The 22,330-nt window shown below is 50.9% G+C and overlaps 1 protein-coding gene across 4 annotated transcripts in view; it reads right to left on the bottom strand.

The window, feature by feature from the left end:
• Positions 1-8,712: 8,712 nt before the first annotated feature.
• Positions 8,713-22,330, bottom strand: part of PLXNA1 (plexin A1) — a 120,639-nt gene continuing 107,021 nt past the window's right edge. For all 4 annotated transcript variants that reach the window (XM_065845594.2, XM_065845597.2, XM_065845596.2 and 1 more), the window contains exons 30-32: positions 20,668-20,880; positions 17,073-17,223; positions 8,713-13,333 (exon numbers count right to left, since the gene is read on the bottom strand). In XM_065845594.2, the coding sequence (XP_065701666.1) occupies positions 13,238-13,333; positions 17,073-17,223; positions 20,668-20,880 (460 nt within the window). In that variant the 3' untranslated portion in view covers positions 8,713-13,237. The remainder of the gene's footprint in view (positions 13,334-17,072; positions 17,224-20,667; positions 20,881-22,330) is intronic.

Here is a 22,330-nt window from a genome sequence, read left to right as displayed (position 1 = left end):
GGGTGCCTTAGACATCCCAAAGATGACTCTGAACAGTTGCACTGGTGTGATAGCCACAACAGCACAATTCTGTGCCAAGCAGCCCAGCCACCGCATCCCTAGCAGCAAGCACTTCCAGAAACATCCCTCCTGGTGCTGGTAGTCGGGTACCAGATATCGCACCATGGCTATCCCAGACATCTCCATCACACTACAGCAGGTGCTATTCCTAGGGCAGCTCTGGACCCCAGTATTCCCCATAGCAGTGATATCTGCTCCCCTACAGCCTCCTGGTTTGCCCTCTATACTGGAACCAGCAGCTCTGGATGGGAGCTTTTCGCACACCGCAAACACATCTGCAAGAAACACATTTCCCTCCTCTTATTTAAGCTGCAGCCACTAGAGGGTAATCCAGTCTTCCGAGTCAGATCAGCTCCTGGCTTTGATGCAGTGGGCAGCAGGTACGTGCCTGAACCCCAGCAACTAATCGCCAGATGCTTTTCAACAGCCCCTGCCTAAATCAGCATCCATGTCCCCCCCTGGCCAGTCAGAGAGCCCTTCTGGCTACCACCGAGCTGCACAACCTGGAGCAGGCACCTCAACTCAATGCCATGCACTGGGGTGCAGTTGTGACTCTGTTTTTCCAGTTGGATGATGCCGCTCCTCCAAGCTCATTAAGAATTGCACAAAATATTAACACTAATAATGAAATAACATTTTTAAAACCCGCCATAACCCTGAAATCTTCATTAATTATGAATTTTGCATGGCAACTGTTACTAAGAGAGGCTGCTCTGAAACTGATGTTCAAAGAACTTTACATCAAATCTTCAAACAGCTGAGAAGGTTCAAGCTACAAAGTCGAAACATCTGTTGCTTTCCATGCATTTTTCAATGGGGAGATCAGAGAGGAGAAAAAAAGTGTACAAAATAATCCTGGTTCTGCTTTATTATTTAAATACAATGACAGCCTATGATATACACTCTGCACAGAGACAGAGAATGCAAAAATGAAGGCAGAGTGTTATACAGTTCTACCTACAGGAGCCAAAAATATAATATGCTTCCATTTGCTTTAATTTTAGCCCTTCTGGGAAATGCTGTATTAACAGCCCTGGGGGATGAAGTCTAAAAGAGGAAAAGAAGGGCGACTTCTCCAGCAGAAACAACGAGCTGACAGTCTCATCCCTCCTCTGCCTGCCACCTAACGCTTGGCTCGGGTGGGAAGGTTGTGGGGTGCACCACCTCCCTTCATCGCAGCCAGGACAAGCGGAAGGGGTTGTCCTCTGTGTCTGTGGGAAGGACTGAGCAGACAGTGTCCTAAAAACTGCCTTCAAAACACACGTTCTGCACTCTGTTTTCTGCCCTGAGAGAAGGGAGGAATCTGGAGACTGGTGGCTCCTCACACTCAACCAGTTCCATCTAGTGAGGCCCTTACTAGACCTGGCTTCAACATTCTATAGACTTTTTATTTGAAAAATTAGCGTCTCTCTACCCCAAATCAAATCTTTCAAGCAGTAAAACAATAGCCAACATTTTCCAAGGCTTCACAAAATATTTAGTGTCACGTAGGATCAATATCGCTTTCAGCGTAACGTTGACATTTTTTCTGTTGAACAGTGAGAGGAAATTTCTAACAACATTTGGATTAAAGACCTCAATTCAACGCACAGCGCAGCAACCTTTAGCCAAGGCACCCTCAGAGATGTGACCCAGAGGTCTGCAAGGTCCCTGCACTTGTGGTGTTTTGACCAGTTTCCTTGGAGCCTTGAGCATTGCTGTAGCGTAAGACCAATACCTGATGAGAGGTTTACCAGCAGACAAGCCTTTCTTTAAATGGAAAAACCGACTTCAGCTTTCAAACCATGTGTTTTTGGGGACTGCTGCTCCTCTGAGAGCTAACGCTGGGTTGGAAAAAGATCCGATCTGCCACAAATAGCTTAATCAGACACCAGGAACCAAAAGCAATTAGCTAGATTCAGATGAAGAGCTGGACATCAAGGACATCTGTAACATGAGGCTGGGGATGGCTTCTTGGGCCACTATACCAAGTCCTTGGTGTCACAGGCACTGTGACATACAGGGTGTTTCAAAAAGATGGACACACTGCCTCAACATTGGATAGGTCGCATGGGACCTCAAAACTTGGTGCTACACTCTTGGCCCCCAAGATCCCCCAACATTACACCCTGTAACTTTTTCTTGTGGGCATACATCAACAACCATGTTTTTCTGCCACCACGAGCAACTAATCTGTACAATTTTCTTTGAAATTGGGTTCGTCTTTTTGAAACACCCTGTATTATCCCATAATAAATGTAAAGCCCAAAGTTTTGGTTCATATTCCCCAAAGGGAGGGTGGAGTAGGTGTGAGAGAGACTGATCAGCTCCCAAAAGCCTTGTGAACCCAAGATCCACAGTCGAGCCCCTTCCCTGCCTCGAACCCATCCTCGAGCATCAGTAATTTTCTTCAAAGCACAGTTTTCTCTGTGGCCAAGGTAAGCATTGCCCCCAAGCCTCACCCCTTCCAGGAGGGAGGTGCCAAATTCCTTCAAATAAGCTTTTTCTGCCCGGAGAGAGCCTGTTTTCAGCCCAAATTCATTCAGAGGCAGCTGAGAAATTCTGCCGCTGCTGGCTCAGCGCAGGCAAGGCTGAATTACCAAATCTGCTCCTGAAGGCATCTGAAACGTCCTAGTCACGGTCACGCTGAACGCCAGGCCATCCTCTTGCTTTCAGTGTAATTTGTAATTTCAATTTGGGCCCCAACAGTTCAACGGCCCTTGGGGCTTGGTTGGGTCAGAAAGATCAGAACAAGAGGAGGAATAGGGAATTAACTTGGGAGCTTCCCAGCTCCCATCTCACACAGACCCATCTGGACCCCCGGGCATCTCCTGCCCAGTAAATCCCATTAAGTTTCACTGACTCCTGCCCTACAACCACGCAGCAGTAGCCAGGAGCAAAGGCTGAAGCCGGTGTAGAAATTCCCTCTTCCCCAGGCAGCACGTTTCAATTACCACAGCATGGGCTTCCAAGCGGATTTATCAAACTGGGCCTATAAAGCAAATTGAATAATCTCGTGCTTCAGACCTATAAAATATAAGTATTACAGTTGAAAGTGCTTTGACAAAGTAATAAAGATGGAGAGTGAGGGAAAGGAGTGAGGAGAGCAGCCGGCTCTCGGTTAATATGTTGTAACCCAACCAAATCAACTCCTGGGTCCGAGGAGCTGCTCAGCGCATCCAGCTGTGAGGCTGCACCATCTGGGTGGAAAGCTGATAAACCTTAACATACAAGGCTGTTTGGTCACCCATTTTTGCCCAAGACAGATCCCCTTGCTGCCGAACCTCCAGATCACTCCAAAAATAAGACCTGAGGGGAGAGTTGGAGACAACTGAGGTTCCTGAGACCTTGGAGAGGAGCTGATAGGAATTGGACACCCTTCCAAAAACAGCATCTGTGAGCAATGTGGTCTTCATGTCTCTGCTGAGCAGGACCAGTAGAAAGGGGATTAAATTGCAACAAGGAAGATTTCAGCTGGTCAGCTGGAAAAACATAGCGAGTGTGAGCGTGGGGAAGCCCTGTTGTATGGTGCTGGTGGAGACTGCAAACTTGCAGTTGCTTCATAGGAGCAATGAAGGGGATATCTTGCCACAGTTTGGGACAGAGAGGACACTGATGTGTTGGGCAGGTCCAACACGAGGTCTCCCACAATACCAAATAAACTAAAAATTGGGATACACATGCCTGACACTCCACGTCGCAGCACTTGGTGTTTCCCCTGCAAAATCAGCGTGCAAAGCTGCGAGCGTGGTGGAGCAGGGTGGTAAAGTCATCCAGACGGACATTCAGAAGATTAAAAACAATTCTCCAGCCTACGAATTTACCCCTGCAACTTCACATCGCAGTGGAAACTCCTCTGGCCACCCACTCGAGCTTGAGCAGGCGTCAGACCCCCCTCGCGTGTTATTTACTCTCTGCTCTCTGCCTTTCTTCTACCTTGCTGACCCCACTGTTCGCACGTCCCTGCTCCGCCTTAAACTTGGTTTTGGTTTAGGGTCTGATTAACTCTTGATGCTGAAGGGTTTTGCCATCAAAAGGCTTTGTTGCCATGGTAACTCCTGGGGTTGGGGTGGGGAATATTCAAACCAAGGTGTCCAGCTTACACGGGGTCAGCAGGATGGAGGAGCCTCCAGGGATGTGGAGTCCGGCTCCGCGGTGATGTTGGTGCCTCCCCCCATCACCAATTACTGCAGATGAGCGCCGAAATCCTGCTGCCCTCTTTAACGCTCTCTCTACATTAACACCAACTCACGTACTTCTTTTTTACTTTTGGTGCCATGTGTCACTAATTTTACTCATTTTCTGAGTTTGTCTAGAGTAGTAAAAGATTTGATTAGAGCGTTCCCGGCTTTAATTGTAATTAGGACAGTCATTGTACAAGCTATAAAAGGAAATTGGGCTACCGCTGAGTGGAAGAGCCCCTGAGAGAATAGGAGCTGCGAAGGGAGAATTTCGTTCATAAAAAAAAGGGAAAACAACAAAAAAAAAATCAGCTTGGGGAAGAAATGAAACTCCAGCTCAGGATAGTGTGACAGCCAAAGTGGCCCAGGCATCTGGGGCAATAACAAAAGTGTGCTTCCTAGGGATTTCAGTGTGGGTTGCAAGCAGTTTCTTCCTCGCTGCAACCTTCTGCATGACCTTGGGTGAAGCAACTCTGCTTTTGTGCCTCGGTTTTCCCCAGTGGGACCTATCTGGGTGATCTGTGAGCTAATGACTCATTTTACAATGTGTACTCGCACCTCCAAGGCATCACAAAAACCTGCCCAGTCCGCATCACTTACCAGGAGTTACCTTGCTGATGGCACCACAGCTGCTGAGGACACCACCTGCATCCATGGGACAGCAAGATGTCCCTGGCCATCACCCAGGTCCAAGAATGGATGTTGGACATTTCTGTCTTTTTCCAGCAGAGGGAGGGGAAGGCCGGTACAAGCCCACGCTGGGAAGGATGCCTAGAAATAGGATGTGCAAAGTCACACCAGTCACCACCTTAAAAGCCCCCGGAGAAGTGGAGTTCCCCAGCCACAGCATCCCTCTGAGGTTTGCCAACCCAGGGTGACTTCATTGGCCACCAGTGTCAGACACGTGGTGATGAGCCACCAAGTTATCAGGGACCAAAGGGACACACAAGACACCCACAGCAGTGTTTCTTAACCAACTTCACTGCACGGAAAAATTCCTCTTGACAGTCATGGCTGAGATTCCTGGTCACGGTCTCCAGCCTGGACACTGTGCCCCACCACCAGCCCCTCCCAAGGGGGAGCCCCCAAAAAGGGGCAGCTGCCAGTGCTCAGAATTGGGTCACCCACCCACCACCCCATGGCTCTCAGGGAGGCAGGGGGGAGCATCTCACATCTCCAGAGAGGTCAATCTGATTCCATAAAATTCAAGATAAATGAATTATCCCCCTTCCCCCGAGTCCAATTCAACCAGGGGAGATGGTCGTTTTTCTGAAGCACTAATTTGCCTCATTTAAAGAAAAAAACAACACGAAAAGCAAAAAACAAACAGCCCACAACAGTGAAGCTCTAACTGCTCCTGACACATTAATGTGTATCAGCCATCGCCTGCCACCTCCTAATGATCCCACCTCCAATCCAAGCCCCAAACTGTGGGCTTTTTACCACTACATTTAAAGCGAAGAACAAACATAAACCAGCCACCTCCCAGCGTGGTTGCGATTTTCATTAGTCCAGGCGGGGAGAGGAAGGGGGTGCCGCTCTGCTCGGCCCTTACTGCCTTCACAGTTTACGGATTTATTTATTTATTTGTTCCCAGCAGCTCAGAAGAAACTCAATCATCACCTCCGAGTGAGAAGAAACCCCCCGTCGTACCCTTCAACTCGCGGGGCCACGTGATGCTGCTCTGGCTTTTCCCGTGTGATGGTTGAACTCAGCGCATGGCCTGGTACTTGCAGCCCGTGTTAATGCTCTAGCTGGACTTTAATTTAATTTATCCATTCTGTACTATTCTATTCTATTTATGTATTAAATATATGTATTGTATATATCTATACATGTCTTATGTATATGTGTATATTTATATATGTATATAATATATACTGATCTATGCCTGATGAAGGAACATTATGGACACAGGAAGATCCCTGTGCTGCAGACCATGGGTCTCCATGTCCTGCACCTCCCCTTGCCCCGAGGTGACACAGAGCGCACAGTGCTGCTGGCTGCAGGAGCAGGGCTAACACGTGTGTCCTGGCCCCCACTGCATGTGTAAGAGAACCATAGAATCACAGAATGGTTTGGGTTGAGGGACCTTCCCAGCTCCTCCAGTGCCCCCCCTGCCATGAGCAGGGACATCTTCACCAGCTCAGGTTGCTCAGAGCCCCGTCCAGCCTGGCCTGGGATGTCTCCAGGGATGGTTCATCCACCACCTCTCTGGCCAACCTGGGCCAGGCTCTCACCACCCTCAGGGCCAACAATTTCTTCCTCACATCCAGCCTGAATCTCCCTCCTTTAGTTTAAAACCATCACCCCTTGTCCTATCACAACAGACCCTGCTGAAAAGTCTGTCCCCATCTTTCTTATCAGCCCCTTTTAAGCACCAAAAGGCACAATAAGGCCTCCCCGGAGCTTCTCTTCTCCATCTGAACACCCCAACTCTCTCATCCTGTCCTCCCAGCAGAGCTGTTCCAGCCTTGGATCGTTTCTGTGGCTCCTCTGACCCCTCTCCAACAGGTCTGTGTCTGTGCTGTGCTGAGGACCCCAGGGCTGGATGCAGTACTCAGCAAATGAAGGACTAGATAGAGAGACCCAAAGGCAGGAGATCACATCCATGGGGCAGGAAAGGACAAGGAGGTGCACATGGGAAATGCAAGACCACGGTGACAGTGCAGGGATAGAAATTTTTGTCCAAAAAGACCCAGACAAGACCTTCAGACCCTACACAGGTGCCCTGGGATGTGCCACTCACCTGGAGCCCAACTTTGGGTGAGATGATGGTGTGGGGGCCTCCAGGACCCCCAGGGTCATCCAGGCTGCCCACACCCCCAAGCCCTGGCTGGCTCCACGCACCCTGTATCTGCTCAGATTTGCTGGATTACCGCCGCCTCCAGGGGCCGTTGGTGTATGTTACTGCTGGGAGGTTCACATTTTATCATTTAATCAAATAAAGTGCATTTGTGGGTTACACAATCATTTGCAGGCCGTGATCATCTTTTTCTGCTTAGCTCTGCACTAGAACGGAGGAGGCAAACAAAGACATTTGTAGCTGTCGTTGGAGGCCCTGGCTTTGCGCCAGGAGCTCTTACTCCTTGGGAATACTGGTGCAATTTGTATTGAAGAACATCCTGGCAATCGTGAAATACTAGATATTTATTTAGTTGGCCAACCAGGAGGTTTTCAAGCTTTTGTCCCCTGGTGAAACAATAGAGGAAGTATTAAGAAGGAGGGGAAAACATAAAAATCCTGCCTGAAAAGGGCTCTGAATAAAGCAACAAGGTCCGGAGCGAGGGTTTACGGGGACAAGAGCATGTCCCAGATGGGTGCCAGGGACACCCCTTCCTCTCCCTGCACCCCGTTGTGGCACCAAGTTGTCCTCCAGCAAGGAATTTCAACCCAAAGAAGGAGAGGATCTGAGTATGTCGTCACTCAGCACCGAGCCCCCGAAGAGGGTCACTGCTGAGGGGATAAAAGGGGTCGGCTCCACTTCTTCCACTGGTTTGGGGCTGGAGTGTGGGGTCCCCTCCAACACATCCACCCAGGACATACCACCACAGACACCCAATCCAGCTCTGCAGGGAGAAACCCTCACCCTACGCTTTGAAAGGACCCCAAAAGCAATGAAAGCCCCGCTACGTGTTGGACTGAAAACTTACTTAAACACAGCTCCTGCACCCAGCACAGCGCCCACCTGCCACCAGCTCCCGCACAGCCGCCAGGATGGTGTTCGCAGTCACAAAATGTGGGGACATGAGGGTCTTTTCCCCATTGCCCTCAGTTAATTCCTTCCAGAAACCTGAATAGAAATAAGTTTGAATGTGATTTTCCTAAACATTTGAAAGGTTAGTAAAAGAAAACTTCTATTTTTAAGACACCAAAGAAAAAAAACTATAGCAGTCTTTGTTTTAACGGCATTATGGCTAAAATAGTGGGTGTGTAATACTCCCGTTATGTCCCCACGGGAGGGAGGACCAGGATGGCCAAGAGGCAGAACTGATGCTGTCTCAGTCCCGCTCGGCTCCTTCAGAGCCCGGCAGGTATTTACCTCTTTCACTTCACCTCTGCTTGCAGCATCACAGATTCGGGTCCTCTGCATCTGATCAACAGCTCCAAGCACTTTGAAAGACAACGAGTGAAATCCAACGCTTTAAAACAGTTCGATATAAGCTGTCCAGGAAAGCGGCTGATGGAGAAGCTCCCTCCCACCCTGTGTACACCCCCCATTCAAATCACAGAAGAGTGTTAGGGATTGGAAGGGACCTCCAAAGATCATCTAGTCCAATCTAGTCCCCCTTCAAGCACAAAGAGCAGCCCCCAGAGCTGCTTTGGGGCTCTGAACAGCCGCAGCTTGGGGTCCCTGTCCCCACATGTTTTGCATTGTGCCACCCCGGCACTGCTGCAGATTTGGCTGCTGCTCCTGGGAACAGCCCCGTCCCCCAGAGCCACCCACCCCTCCCACCGGCATCGCCCCCAAAAACACAGGCGAGACACCAGCTTTAGCAAAAATGTTTAATCTCTCCTTGATGCGTGTGTTTATTTACAAGTACTAAATCTGAAGAACATTAAAATAGGAAATAGCAGGATATTTACACGATCAAAGGGCGTTCGACCAGCCGCACTGGCCTGTTGCTTCAAGCCTGAAACAATCACAAAAGTTAATCAGGACTCCAGATTATTTTTTTTTCTCCATTTAATTTTGTAAAACTATTAAAATTCTCTGCCTTTTGCCGGGTCCGCCTTAGGTTTCCCTGCGCTTTCTTAAAGGACAGCTTGTTGTGCGCTTTGGTCAGGAGCAGGTGAGCCCAGGGAGGGGGGTCCCACCACCCGTCCCCCTGCTCCCTGTCCCAGGCTGGGGTCAGCCCCGGGGGTGGCGCAGGGCTCTTGCTGGAGGGGACACCAGGGCCAGGCACAGGGGACACTGCCAGGCTGGACTGCACTTTTTATTTTGAACCCCAAACTGAAGAGAAAAGGCAATGTGAGCTGAGGGGAGGGCAGTGAGGGACCTGCTTGCGTTCAGCTGCGCGGGGCAGAGGAGGTGCTCCCCAAAACGCAGGCTCGGGGCAGGGGATGCTTCTCTGTCTCACTCCATTTTGGGGCACAGGTGACACCATCAGTAAGAGGAGCCCTGCAAATGATTCCCAGCTGCTCCGCACCTTTCCCTGTTCCCAGGCAGGGTGAGATGGGGACGGCCAGCCCAGCTCTGCCCCCCACCAGGCTGGGGCGAGGGGGCACGGACGGGCTGCCTGGCACAATTAAGGACGCTGGGCATCACGCAGAAGGCAAAGGTAGCACCAAGAAGCGCCAGAGGCTGCGGGCAGCACTGCAGTGCCCACCCTGCTGACGCCGTTAGAGGCCAAAAGGGGACCCCAGAGAGGTGGGGAGGTGCTGGGGGGACCCTTTGGTGGAGCAAACCGCAGACACCCCAAAGCTCCGCAGGAGGAAGCCAACAGGAACCCATCCCCAGGACCACACCACAGGGTGTTGGCATCGTCATGGTGAGACTGAGGCCACAGGACAAGGGGGGGCTCAGCAAGGGGAGCCCAGAGAGCACAGCCACACCATGGCACTGCCAGCCTGCCCGGCATGACCCCTGGGAACCCCTCTGCTGCCCAAATCCAAGGCAGGCCCACCACAGCCAACAAACTCGCCCGCCCCTCCAGCCCGGCCAAGGGAGCACCCACATCGCTGCCGGGAAATCACAGACTGATAAACCCTCTGCTCTTAACGGTGCTTCCAGCCCTTGTTTGCCAACAAGGAATCACAGAATCCCAGAATGTCAGGGGTTGAAGGGACCTGGAAAGCTCACCCAGTGCAATCCCCCCATGGAGCAGGAACACCCAGCTGAGGTTCCACAGGAAGGGGTCCAGGCGGGTTTGAATGTCTGCAGAGAAGGAGACTCCACAACCTCCCTGGGCAGCCTGGGCCAGGCTCTGGCACCTCACCAGGAAGAAGTTTCTTCTCAAATACAAGTGGAACCTCTTGTGTTCCAGTTTAAACCCATTACCCCTTGTCCTACCATTGGCTGTCAAAGGAAATGCTCTTAGAAACACATCTCCATCTTCTCCAACCAGCAACAGGGAGGGCCTCACCATCCCATCTCAATCACCACAAAAAACTACGCACTTGGCTCCCTCAACACCACCACAAGTTCCCCACACCGCTCTTACCGCTGACACAGGGAGGACCCCCAGCACTTTTGGAAACAGCCTTCAACGGCACCGCTCCCCTTCCATTGGCTCGCAATGACCAACGCACGGCCGCCGTCCTCCGGGCGATCTCCAGGACCTCCAAAACCACCACCGGCGCGAGGAAGCAGCTTTGGGCCAACCTTGCACCAAAGGGAACCGTGGACACCCCTCTGCCCCATTACAGCAGCAGCCGGTTCGCCAAAGGAACCCCCATGGGACCCCCGTGGGGGATTTGTCCCACCAGAGCCCAGGGAGATGCTGGTGGCCCCGGTGCAGGGCGGGTGGGCACACAGCTGTCCTTTAAGGCTCTCCGAGTACCACACTGGAGACGTGAACCTCTGAAATCTTGCTTTTTTGCTTTTTGTTTTGTTTCTTTTGGACGAGAAAGCGACAAATTGATTTCAAATTAAAGAAAAATATAGATAACAGGTCTAAACAAACCTCTAATATTCAACACTTGCAGGTTTTTTTTTGTTTTATGCTTTTTTCTTCTGTTTCTTAAAAAGATCAACTCAGACTAAAATCTAGCACAGTCATGCAACAGCCCACAGCTCTCAGAAATCCAGCGACAGCTCCACGTTCATAGGTTTGGGAAACAATTATTACTCCTGTTTCAAACATAGTTTTGCTGTTGTGGTTGTGGTTTTTGTTGTTGTTTTTTTGTTGTTGTTGGGTATTTGTTGTTTGTTGTTGTTTGTTTTTTTTAAATCAGCATCTTCTCCTTTTTCTCCTTATTAAAACAAAACAAAACCAAACAAAATTACAACATAATGAGAGATGTGCAGGCTTCAAACGATTGTTCTGCATGGTGAGAAAGGCTTGGAAATCTCTTCCAGACCATTTGGTATCTTTTTTTTTAATGTAGTCGTTGTTTGTTTTGTTTTAACCGGCTGTGTAAATTCATTTTGTATTTATATTGGTTCGATTCTCCTTCAGTTAACTATACAGCACCCCACTGGGGCACGAGAATTAGATTGTAACCACATATATATATATACACACTTTTATTTTTTTTTTTTAATTAAAAACTTCATTATTTCTCCCTCTCCCCCCCTTAACTTGCGATTTAAGGGAACGGACAGAAATGGGCTGGGCTTCTTTCCACTTGGGTTTCGACAGCCGCCCGCTCCTCCAGAGTTTGGCCCCGTCCGCTGTGGCCTGGGCAGCGACGGAAGCTCTCAGAACAGAAAAGGAAAGGGGTTTTTGCTCGCTGTTTCTGGAAGTTTTTGGTCACCCGCTGCCGTTCGGGGCAGCGTTCGGCACCTTCTCATCTCTAGCAAGCACAAACCCGCGAGGATCTGACATTTCAAAAGGGGGCGGCCAAAGGAAAGACCCCGGGTTTCCAGCGAACCCCCCCAGCAAGGCGGAGGTGGCGGAGGGGAAACGGGGTGACAGCAAGGAGAGAAAGGGGGAGAAAGAAGGAAAAGACAGAGAAAGAAAGGTCAATATTGAGCGGAAAGGCCTGCACACGTTTGGGTTTCCCACGATGGGGAGCAGGTGACAGCCCGAGCATCCCAGTCCATCTGTGGGCTGGTCACCCAGCGGGGTTTGCAGGGGGGTCCCCGACAGGAGGAGCCGCCTCCCCTTTCCCCAGGGATCTGGTCCCATCCCCTATTATCAGCACAGAAAGAAGATGAAGGGAAAAAAATAAAGGGGATCTGCCAAAAGACGAACCCATCCCAACAGCCCCAAGCCCCCGTAGCCATCCTGAGCCCCGTATCACCCTGGGACGGGCAGCACTGCCCAGACCTCTCTGTGGCCACCGGGTCGGGAAAACAAGGACGAGCTCAACAAAACGCCGACCATTCCTCAGCAATCCCCTGGAAAAACAAAAACCAACCTCGGGATCTGCCTTCCTCTCTGATCTTGACCTCCAGAACCACACCAGCAGCATTTAAATAAGAGCACCTATCCAGCTAACAAAACTCCCACTATTTTTTTTTTTACTTTTTTTTTTTCTTATTTTTCTTTTTTTCTGCACTAAACAACATTCAAATAAAACATGGCACAGGACATACTTTAAGAAATACCAAAGCTCAGGGATTCCTCCCTTTCCTGCCCACCCCTACTGCCCCCACTCCCAAATCTCCCCAGCATCAGTCCTTTAGCTTCTTTTTTAAAACCGTTTTTGTTAGTCTGTTGCAAAAAAATTTAGAATATTTTTTTGTTTTCCCCTCCCATACTTTTTTTTTCTTTAAATTAAAAATTTCGTTCATCTCGTGTAAATTGTGCAAATATAGCAGTTAACACTAGTGGCAGAAGGCCAGAGAGAGAGAGAGAGAAGGGGGAAAGAGACAGAAAAAGACAGAAGAGGAGAAGAAGAGGGCGGCCAGCTGGGGATAAGGAGGGGAGAGCAAGTCAAGTACAGTAAAAATAGGAGCCAACCCACCCCCCCACTCCACCAAAGTAACAACAACATCCAAACGCCGTCCTAGAAAGCCTCATGGTCCTGATCCTCCTTCCTTGTGGGCTCTGCCTGGGCAAGGGATGCCCAGAGGGTCCATGAGGGGTGACCCCCTTCTCTTCCACCCGGCATCGCCTCTGCAAGGTCCCTGCTGCATCCCAGATGGATCGGGGGTCACCTGTGTGTGTCGGGGGGGTCTTATCGATGTTGCTGCTGTTGTTGGGATTTGTGTGTGGTTTTTTGTTTGTTTTTTTCGCTAAAGCGCGAGGTTTCCTTGTTCGCTCGTGGGAAGCGTGCGGAGGCAACGGCGGCTCCCGTGGGTCTGACCGGCCCCAGCCCCAAAGTCTTCTCTGCCCGCGGCTGCCGCTGGCCGACCGGTCCCTCCTGCCGCCTCCGCCGCCCAGGATGCTGGCACCGCCACCGCCTTCTCAGCTGCTTAAGGCCATTGTGTCGATCGCCTGCTCCAGCTTACTCCGCAGCCGCTGCCGCCGGGCCTGCTCGTCCTTCTCCAGCGCGGCTAAAATCTGGGGAGAGAGGGGAGAATCGCAGAATTGTAGAACTATTTGATCGGAAGAGACCTTCAAGATCACCGAGTCCAACCGTAAACCCACCCCTGGTACTAACCCATGTCCCTGAGAACCTCATCTCCACGTCTGCTCAACCCCTCCAGGGATGGTGACTCCAGCACTGCCCTGGGCAGCCTGGTCCAATGCCCCACAGCCCTTTGGGGAAGAAATTGTTCCCCAGATCCAACCTCAACCTCCCCTGGTGCAACTTGAGGCCGTTTCCTCTCATCCTATCACTTGTTACTTGGGAGAAGAAAAAGAGAAGGTGAGGAGATGACCTCCTACCCGAAGCGGCTCCTTGTTTCTCATGTGGCCATGCTGGCTCATTGATGGCATCAGGGCACATCAATGTGGTCTCGTAAGAAGCAGAACGGGTTCATTCTTGTCCCTAATGGGGTCAGGCAAGGGCCAAAGGAGGCAGGAGGTGGAGGACACTGCCCCGATTGCTGCCACCCCAACAGGCAGAGCCTCCCGGGACCCTCAAGGGGCTACAGTAATGCCAGGGACCTGCTTCACACTAACAAGAAGTCAACTGGAATGTGGGGAGACAAAGAAAATGAACACCCAGCATAACATTGAAGGCAAACCCCAAAACCAAGATGACACCTCCTCACTACATCTGTGACTCCAACAAAGCTAAAGTCATAGGGAAGGAGGAGCTGCATTTCAGAGGCCACGATCAACTGGTTCCATGAGTGCAAAAAGACCAAACCCACAAATCCACGAGGCTTCAGCTGCTAACGGTGGTAAAATCCCCCCTCATCACTCCTCAGGGTGGACAACTGGGGGGCACTGGGGTGATGGAGGGAAACACCAGATGGATGGACCACCAAAACCTGCCTCGCTAGGAGCCCCCGCTCCTGTGCAAGGGGTGCACCCACAGACATTCAAGGATGACTTTCGTCCCTTGAAATCCCCTTTCTCTACCCAAGCTCCTGGCCATGACAACAGGTCACAGGTGGAGGGACTGTCCCCTGCCCTGGGCTGGACATGACCATGTCCCCTGGGCTGGACATGACCGTGTCCCCAGGGCTGGCGGCAGAGGGAGGGTAGAGAAGGGAGCAATGAAGCATAAAACAAAGGGGCAGTTGCCCTCTCAGCAGCCAGGAGTCTCAGCTCACTGACATCATGCTGGCAGAAAAGCTGATTTAAAAAAAACAAACCTGACAGAAATCACATCTCCTCGGGTGAGCTCGTTGAGAGCGCAAATTTTTTGCAATTAAATATCAAGGCATCCGTCAAAGGGGACTTGATTAACCATTTCATTGGCTGCATAATTGGAAACAAACTGTTGTATAATTAATAGACTTACCAGGAGGCAGGCAAAGTCCATCAGGAGCCCTACAGGTAACTTCTTAATGGGGAATCAGCTCCCTTTGATTAAGAGCTGCTGCGGCGCCGGTGGGTCGCGGAGCGTCGCGCGGGACGTGCTGTGCAGCATCGCTGCCACGCAGCAGCCCCCGCCACCGACGGCCTCTGTATCTCTCTGCCAGGCTTTTTGGGACAGGACCAGGCTGGTCCCTGCCTGCTGGGGCAGCAGGAGATGCCCGAGGGGGAATTTCTTCCCAGAGGAAGAGGGAAAGCTGCATCTCAACACCGGTATCAGCTCTCAAGGTGGGGAAAATTCCCCCATGAGAGCCAGGTTGATTTACCTCCCCTGGCAGCGATGACCCTGGGATGCAGATGGACTCGTGAGAGCTCATAGATTCCACCACAAACCTGCTCCTCCACCATCCATCTCCGCAGCCGCTGTCGGCCATCGCGCTCCACACAGAATGAAATAACTATAATAACGCTCATGCGGAAATCAAAACCCCACATGCCTGAAAGGCGGCTGAGCTGGAACCAAATGAGATTGGTCCGAGAATTGGAAGAGCAGCCTATTCCCCCCCTGCCTGCCTCCTCTGCCTCTCCCCATATGTATCCAGGGATGCCGAGGTGTCAAATGATTCACAACCTGCCTTTGCATTTATTTGTTCCTCTTTTATCTCGTCCTAAGGGAAACGATGCATTCAAAGGAAACCTGTGTGGAGCGTAGAGAGCCAAGTTTGTCACCTGCTGTAAGGAGCCAGGACCACTGATTACCAAGATGCAAGTACCCAAATGAAAATTAATTATGATTTTCATTCACAGCCAATGACAGCATATTATTGCACTGAACAACAGGAAAAATTATTCTCTCCCATTTTGCATCAAAGAGGGTGCAATCGGGCTGCATATAATTGTGCTTAATGACTGAAAACAAACAAAGGGAACAGCTGCGATTTATTAATCCCATTACAAATAATAAAAGAAGTTCCTGAGAGCTGTGAACACACTTGTGATGCTCGGAGACAGCAAGACACTCAACAGATGTCAGGCTGCCATCAGTGGGCAAGAAGAGGACCCGTGTCCCTAAAGGGCAGCTCATGAATGCCACACGGTCCCCTCTCTGTTCTCATACAGGGTTTGGAGGATTTATTTAAGGCTTGTGGGACTTTGAGACTGGAGGAAGCAAGCGCCTGATGATGGTTGAGGGATGAGGGCTGCGCTGCAGCAGATCAAGGTTCTCTGAACTGCTCCTCTTCCACCCTCATGGTAGACACAGAGCTGTTGTATAAACTGGAAAATCCCCTGAAAACCCTCTTTGGCCAACTTATCACATATATGGGAACCTCCTTGACATGCCATCCCAAATCGTTAGGGGAGTAGCACAGAGGTCCCACCACCATGGTCAGCAGTGCATGGTCACCTGCTGTACAGTGACCGCCATGTGGCACCTTCCCAAGCACCAAGGGCTTCCTCCCACCCTTGGAGACAAGCCAGAACCTCCTCCTCCTCCTCACTCCTGCAAAGCATCCAGCTCCATGAGCATTTTGGCCACCACAGTCCCAGCGCTGACCTGAGACCCAGGGGCCAGGTATGTTACGTCCTGCCCATGGACTTCCTAAATTCACATCTCGAAGAGGCGCCAGGAGAAGCCTCACAGTTGCTGCAGGGTGCAATGGGGACCCTGTTTTCCTGTGGGATGAGATGCCAGCTCTCCCAGCTCTTTTCAAGCGAGGAGATGTTCTGGTACTCTGTCATCTAAACAAGCCACCGTTCAAACACAGTCATCAGTCCGCTTTATTGGGACAATAAAGCCTATACCATCACGTTATATGTATAGATCCATATTTGACTGTAGTTACATATTTTATTGCTTTAATAAAAAGATGCGAGGTGTGGATTCGAGTGGTGCTTTACGAAGTTAATTTGTATAAAGTACAACAGAGGGGTTTTTAACCGTTCTTACTGATGTTCGCAAAGCAAGCGCTGAAGACGCCTCCACATCCTCCAGCATCCCTGGGGAGCGGAGCCAGATGCCGCCTGTATCATCATAGTGTTGGTACCGCTGCAGCACCAGGTCGGCGGCAGCGGAGAGGGAACGCACACTGAGATAACACCATGAACTCTGCAGCCCTGCTGAGCTCACATGCCAAATGTGTAGAAAAATAGGTGTTTCCCACATTACTCACTGCAGAAAATACAGGGAACAAAGCGCTGCCTACATGCCTCCCAAACCTTAGCTTCCCCGACTGCTCAAGCACAGACACAGACTACATTATTCTGCATTTATCAGGGTGTTCTTCCACAGGAAAAAGCAGGGGACTGCAGAAACGAGGACAAAGGGACACAGCTCACAGCCCAGGCTTGACTCCCCACCACTGCGCCTTACCTCGTCCTTGTACTTGGTGATGTAGGAGTAAATCTCGTGCAGCGCGCTCATGCTGTTGAACTGGCTGAGGTGTAACCGCGACTGCTCTGCCAGGTATGCGCTCATGTCCTGGTCACTGATCGCTGGCATTTTAGCTATATCTGCATAATATCTGCAAGGGAGAAAGAGAAGAGCGGGTCTGATACTGGGACAGACAGAAGGGGACGGGTCCCCACCGCGACGCTTGCTGAGAAGAGCCACCGGAGAGTGGCTCCAAGTAGTGATGTACCACGATCACCCATTATAAACCCGCCTGTGGAGCAGACACTGAGCCCAGCCTACCGTGAGGGATTTCCCACCCTCTCCTAAACCACACATTTTTCCTTCTTCCCATCCCATTGGCATGTTTTGCCACCAAACTGCATCCACCAGAATCCTCCATGCCTGCAGCAACACCTAAGGCTTTGATACCATTCTCTTACGGTTGCCATGTTGCTAAGGCCAATGATGTCCCTTTGCGTCCAATTAAACACTTGGTGCATGAACACAAACAAGTTCAGATCCAGGCCTTGCAGGGATACAGGCCTGCGTGGATACGTCTTCCTCAGCAACAGGCATCCAACACCCTACAACTGCCGCTGGCCATGCTCAGAAGTTGTTGCTCACCCAAAAGCTACACAGCTTTCATTTTTGGTGAAAACTGAGGTTCTGAAGATGGTCTTGTGAACTCAAAGGATCCCAGGCAGCAGACGAGGCAGCTGATGTCCTAGGGCATGCTTGGGCCAAATGGCTTTGTCCTTTTCTGCCTTCTTTGTGCTTCTCTGATGGTTCCTACCTTACATTTCCTATGACACCTTAAGATTTGCAGTCCCATCCCATAGCTGCCTCACTGACACGCTCAGCAATGACAGGGAAACCCAGACACAGCTTATATAGTCTGGAATCGTAGTGGAAAAACAGATCATCCAACAGGATATTCATGAAAAAATAGGAAGATCAAAGCCGCATCATCCCATTTCAGCAGGAGGGTTACACCAAGCAGATGTACCAGTGGCCTGGATGCTCAGGTCCTTTTGGAAACCGGGGTTGCATCCACAGGCCTCTATTAAAAAATAAACCCTACCCACAGCAAACGAGCCCCAGCTGCTCCCACCACCTGGAAATACAGAGTGCCAGTCCCTCCCAGGTTTGCTTTGCTCCTCCTGACTCCTCAAACTACTCAGTGCAGTTTCTGGTACAGTGATTAGCATCATTAGCATCATCAGCTGAACGCTGAGGTGGAACACGACTGAAGCACTTGGATAGGAGCAGATGGCAGCAAGACCACTTGAGGAGATGAATATGAGGATCTACTCCATCCCACGGCGCTGAACTCAGCTAGCGATAAAATACTTGGGCAGTTTTGACAAGGAGCCTCATTCACATCCAAAAAGTGATGCGAGAGATTTCCTGGACGCTTCCAAGAGCGCGGTGCTCTGAGGTGAGGACCTCCAACCAAACCAGGCACCGAGAGAGCTGCTACATCCCCAGAGAGATCACCCCCAAAGTGATGTCTCCTAAGGCTGATATTACTTATTAGGGACAATACACCAAACGTTCTCAGTTCCAGCCAGCTTTGATTAGCAAAGAAAACTCACAGAGATCCCCCCGGCCACCCTTTAACCCCATAGGTGAAAGGACTTGTAAGAAATGCACGTACAGAAGAGATTTGCTGAGAAACAAAGCTTTTGTGGCTGCCACAGAAAGATGTCCACGTAACATGCAGCAGTATTACGTTCCAGGTTTTCTCATGACACAAAGGACAGTAGGAAACCATGATTTTTCAATGCAAGTGTGCATGGCTGGTGTGGACCAAGAACCCAGACACACCATTTCCAGAGGACACCTACCACAGCTACGACCCCGGCAGTGGTGATCTTGGGTTTCCCCAGGCTCCCCACCTCCCAAGCCCTTTACTATTCCTGCCACAGACTGGCAGGACACCCATTTTTCCAGCCGCTGCCTGACCCAAGGCAGCAGACAGACCCACTTTTGGGACCACCAGTCCCACTCAGCCACCCCCGCACCGTTCCCATCCCACCTCTGCAAAGCTCTGTGACGACAACCATTGCCAAAAGCCAGAAATGCCAATTACACCATAAATCCTTGGGGCAGAGGAGCTGCGGGAGGGAGACACAGTCGTACCCTGCACGGGACAGCTGTGCCCCCGGCTCGGCTGCCTCGGGGACCGTGCCGGCGGTGAGTGATGGCAGAACATCTGTCACCGTGAGATCTCTCACCTCCTCCCCAGGGACACAGCATGTCTAGACCAATGTTTCACTCTGGAACGGTTTTATACCTTTTTTTTTCCTTCGGGTACACACATATGTGAGTATTTTTGTCATAGAGACAGCAAGGTCAGAGGAATTCACCTTATGAAGTTGGTGATGTTCCTACAGGACCCCACTCCAAAGCTCCCTCCAGCGCCCCGCAAAGAAATGTCTCATTTTGCAAAGCAGCCCATCTCTCGCCTTAGCCATCCTATTTCAGAGGTACCTTTTCTTCTGATCCAAGCCCTGTCTTCCTCCAGGGAAGAACCTTGTCTTTGTGCCTGCCCACAAAGCACCAGGCACGCCAATGGTGTGACAAAAATAACCGTGTACAAGCGACTATCCAAAGGATGATTTAGGCTACAAAGTCCCACGCTTGCAAACTAGAGAATATGATGCTTATTTTTGCCTGGACATCTTTCACTTGGTTCTGGTCTAGATGCTGAAAAAGGGAAGGGTCCTTGGTTTTAACGGAAAAAAGCACAATATATAGCACAGTATATCAGCACAAGGGGAAAGTTGCACAAGCAACCTGAAATCTGCTGGTTTTTAAGCTTGATGAAGTTCCACTTTACAACACAGCAACATTTTAACAGTAGCTCTATTTGGAGGGCTTTGGAGGACATCTCCTAGGTTTCTCTCCCAAAAGGATAAAGCTAAGCACAGCATCATGCTTGAGCGCATCAATTTGCAATCAGTAGCATTCAAACCCCGAACCTTTAACGCTGTGCTAATTCAGCGGGACAGAGGGATGCGACAGGGAAGGTGGAGGGTGGTGGAAGGAGCCAGGGGACCCGCTCCTCAGCACAGCGACAGCAGCCCGAGCGCTGCTTCAGAGCACACGCTCTCAGGATCCCGGGCGAGACGTACGGATGGATGAGAGTTGGGAAATGGTAATTTTCAACCATTTTGGGAAAATCTGCGTGCATTGCCATGGTGCAAAAAAGGCACTTCTCTAGTCCAGGGCTTTTTGAAAGCAACCAAGGGTGGTGTTAGCAAGCCCCTAGCACAGACCGAGCTTCTACAACAGAAACCACCACACAACCTAAAAGTGAAGGCTGCCTTTAGCACCCCTTAAGCAATTCATACACGGTCATTGCAATCTCACTCCAGAACACAATCATGAGAAACCATCATCTCTCAAATGAGACGATCACCTTCCTCAAGCATCAGTATGGTCTCTCTTCAGACAGCTGCCAAGAGGAGTCTTCCCAACAACCGAGCCCTCGGTGTGAAGTCCTCACACCCATGTACATCCCCTGTAAGCCCTTCAGGTGACACGAGGAGCTATCGCCAAGTCTACTCACCTTTCTACCCAGCTCTTGTAGTTGGGGATATCCTTGGCGTACAGTAGTTTGTTGGAGGGAGAGTCTTTTCCTAGCTTGTGCTCAGAAGTTGAGCAGGAGTCCATGAATGTCTGAGCCACCACGGATAGGCAGGCATCAGTAATACTGTTCTTGTGAATGTCGAACACAAACTGGGGATTCTTAATCACATTCACCCAAAAACGTAGAGGTAGACTGCGGGAAGAAGGAAACAGGAGTCAGCACCTAGACCGAGCGCTACAGGGCAGCCAGCACACACACACTTCTGGCTGGGGAGAAGGAGCTCCCCATCACCCAGAACTGGGCAGGCTGCTTGTCCCAGCACCCCAGGGATGCAAAAAACCTGGGGTACACAGCCATTCCCCTCTGCCCATCCCCACACAGCCTCAGGTCTCCAGGGAGAAACTCCTCAGCGCTGCGGACAAGTGCAGAGGTGAAGCAGAGCAGCCAAGATCCGTGGTTTCTCCGAGGATCCTCTCGCACTGAAGAGCCCTTGCCAAGCCCACGGGTCACACCACGCACGGTCCCTTTCTCCGGCATCAAAGAGCCTGTCTACAGCACCGCGCGGCATTTCACGCATCTCTCCTGTCGGAGGAGGGGGTTAACTGGACTCCTCAAGGGACTCATTAGCACATTTCACACCAGAGGAGAATTTAGGCAGCCTCAGAGCTGGAAATGAAGCTCTCGGTTGTAGAGGCAGCGGGTCTCCTGGCCAGCCACCGACTGGATGTTTGCTGCATAATGACACACGTGCCACCCTCCACAGCTCCGTTTTCCACCCCTGCTGCCCCTCTCCTCTCCCAGGAGCATCTCAGGGTGTCCCCCCATCACAAAGCCCCTCCGCTTTGTCATCCCTCAGCACAAACGCCCAGCAAATTCTTTTATCTTAGACAAAACACACTTCGTTTCCCAGGACTTTCCTAATGAGGGTACCGGGTGCATGTACATATTTCATTTGTGAAGGGAATGGCCTCAAGAAATGAGCTCCACACACCGAATTAGCGCCCAGAGATAAGCACAGGCATTAGTATGCAGGAGCCTGCATGCCCAGCCCCTGCGGAGCGGGGCTTATTTTTTTTTCTTCCTCCTTTGCCTTTCACTCCTTCTTTTAATATAGAAAGCTGAGTTATAAATCAGTTCCAAGCACTTCCGTGCTCTCACATCTCCATTTAAAAATGTTTCTTTTCCTGCCCTGCTAATTGCCAACAGTTACTGAACTATACAAAAGCAATTTGGCTGCCATTTAACAAATGCCAGACACGGGAATGTACGTACCCGTTCTCCAGTAACGGCAAGATCAGAGAGATGAAATCAGTGAGGCAGCAGAAAAGGAAAATGCTGAGGGAGGGGGTTGCGGAGCAGGAGCCAACGCCTGCCCAGCCCTGGTCTCGTCAGCCGCTCGGCCCCGCTTTGCGGAGAGCCATAAGCAGAGCCCATGGGCAAGGTTAGGGAGGATGCACCCACAGCTTTACGCTGTGTTAGGACAGGCTCAGGGAGGTGGAAACACCTTCAGGACAGGCAGGATGAGAACTGGACTGGCATCTCCAGAGAAGCCCAGAGGATGGAGAAGCCCGAGCGGTGTTTTCTCGAGGTGAGACAGGAACCAGCCACCATGGTCCTCGGCCCACTCCAGCCATCAGAGGGA

The sequence above is a fragment of the Patagioenas fasciata genome, chromosome 10, assembly GCF_037038585.1.
Source record: "Patagioenas fasciata isolate bPatFas1 chromosome 10, bPatFas1.hap1, whole genome shotgun sequence".
Lineage (NCBI taxonomy): Eukaryota > Metazoa > Chordata > Aves > Columbiformes > Columbidae > Patagioenas > Patagioenas fasciata.
Note: the sequence above shows the minus strand (reverse complement) of the source record. Positions and strands in the feature narration are given on the sequence as shown.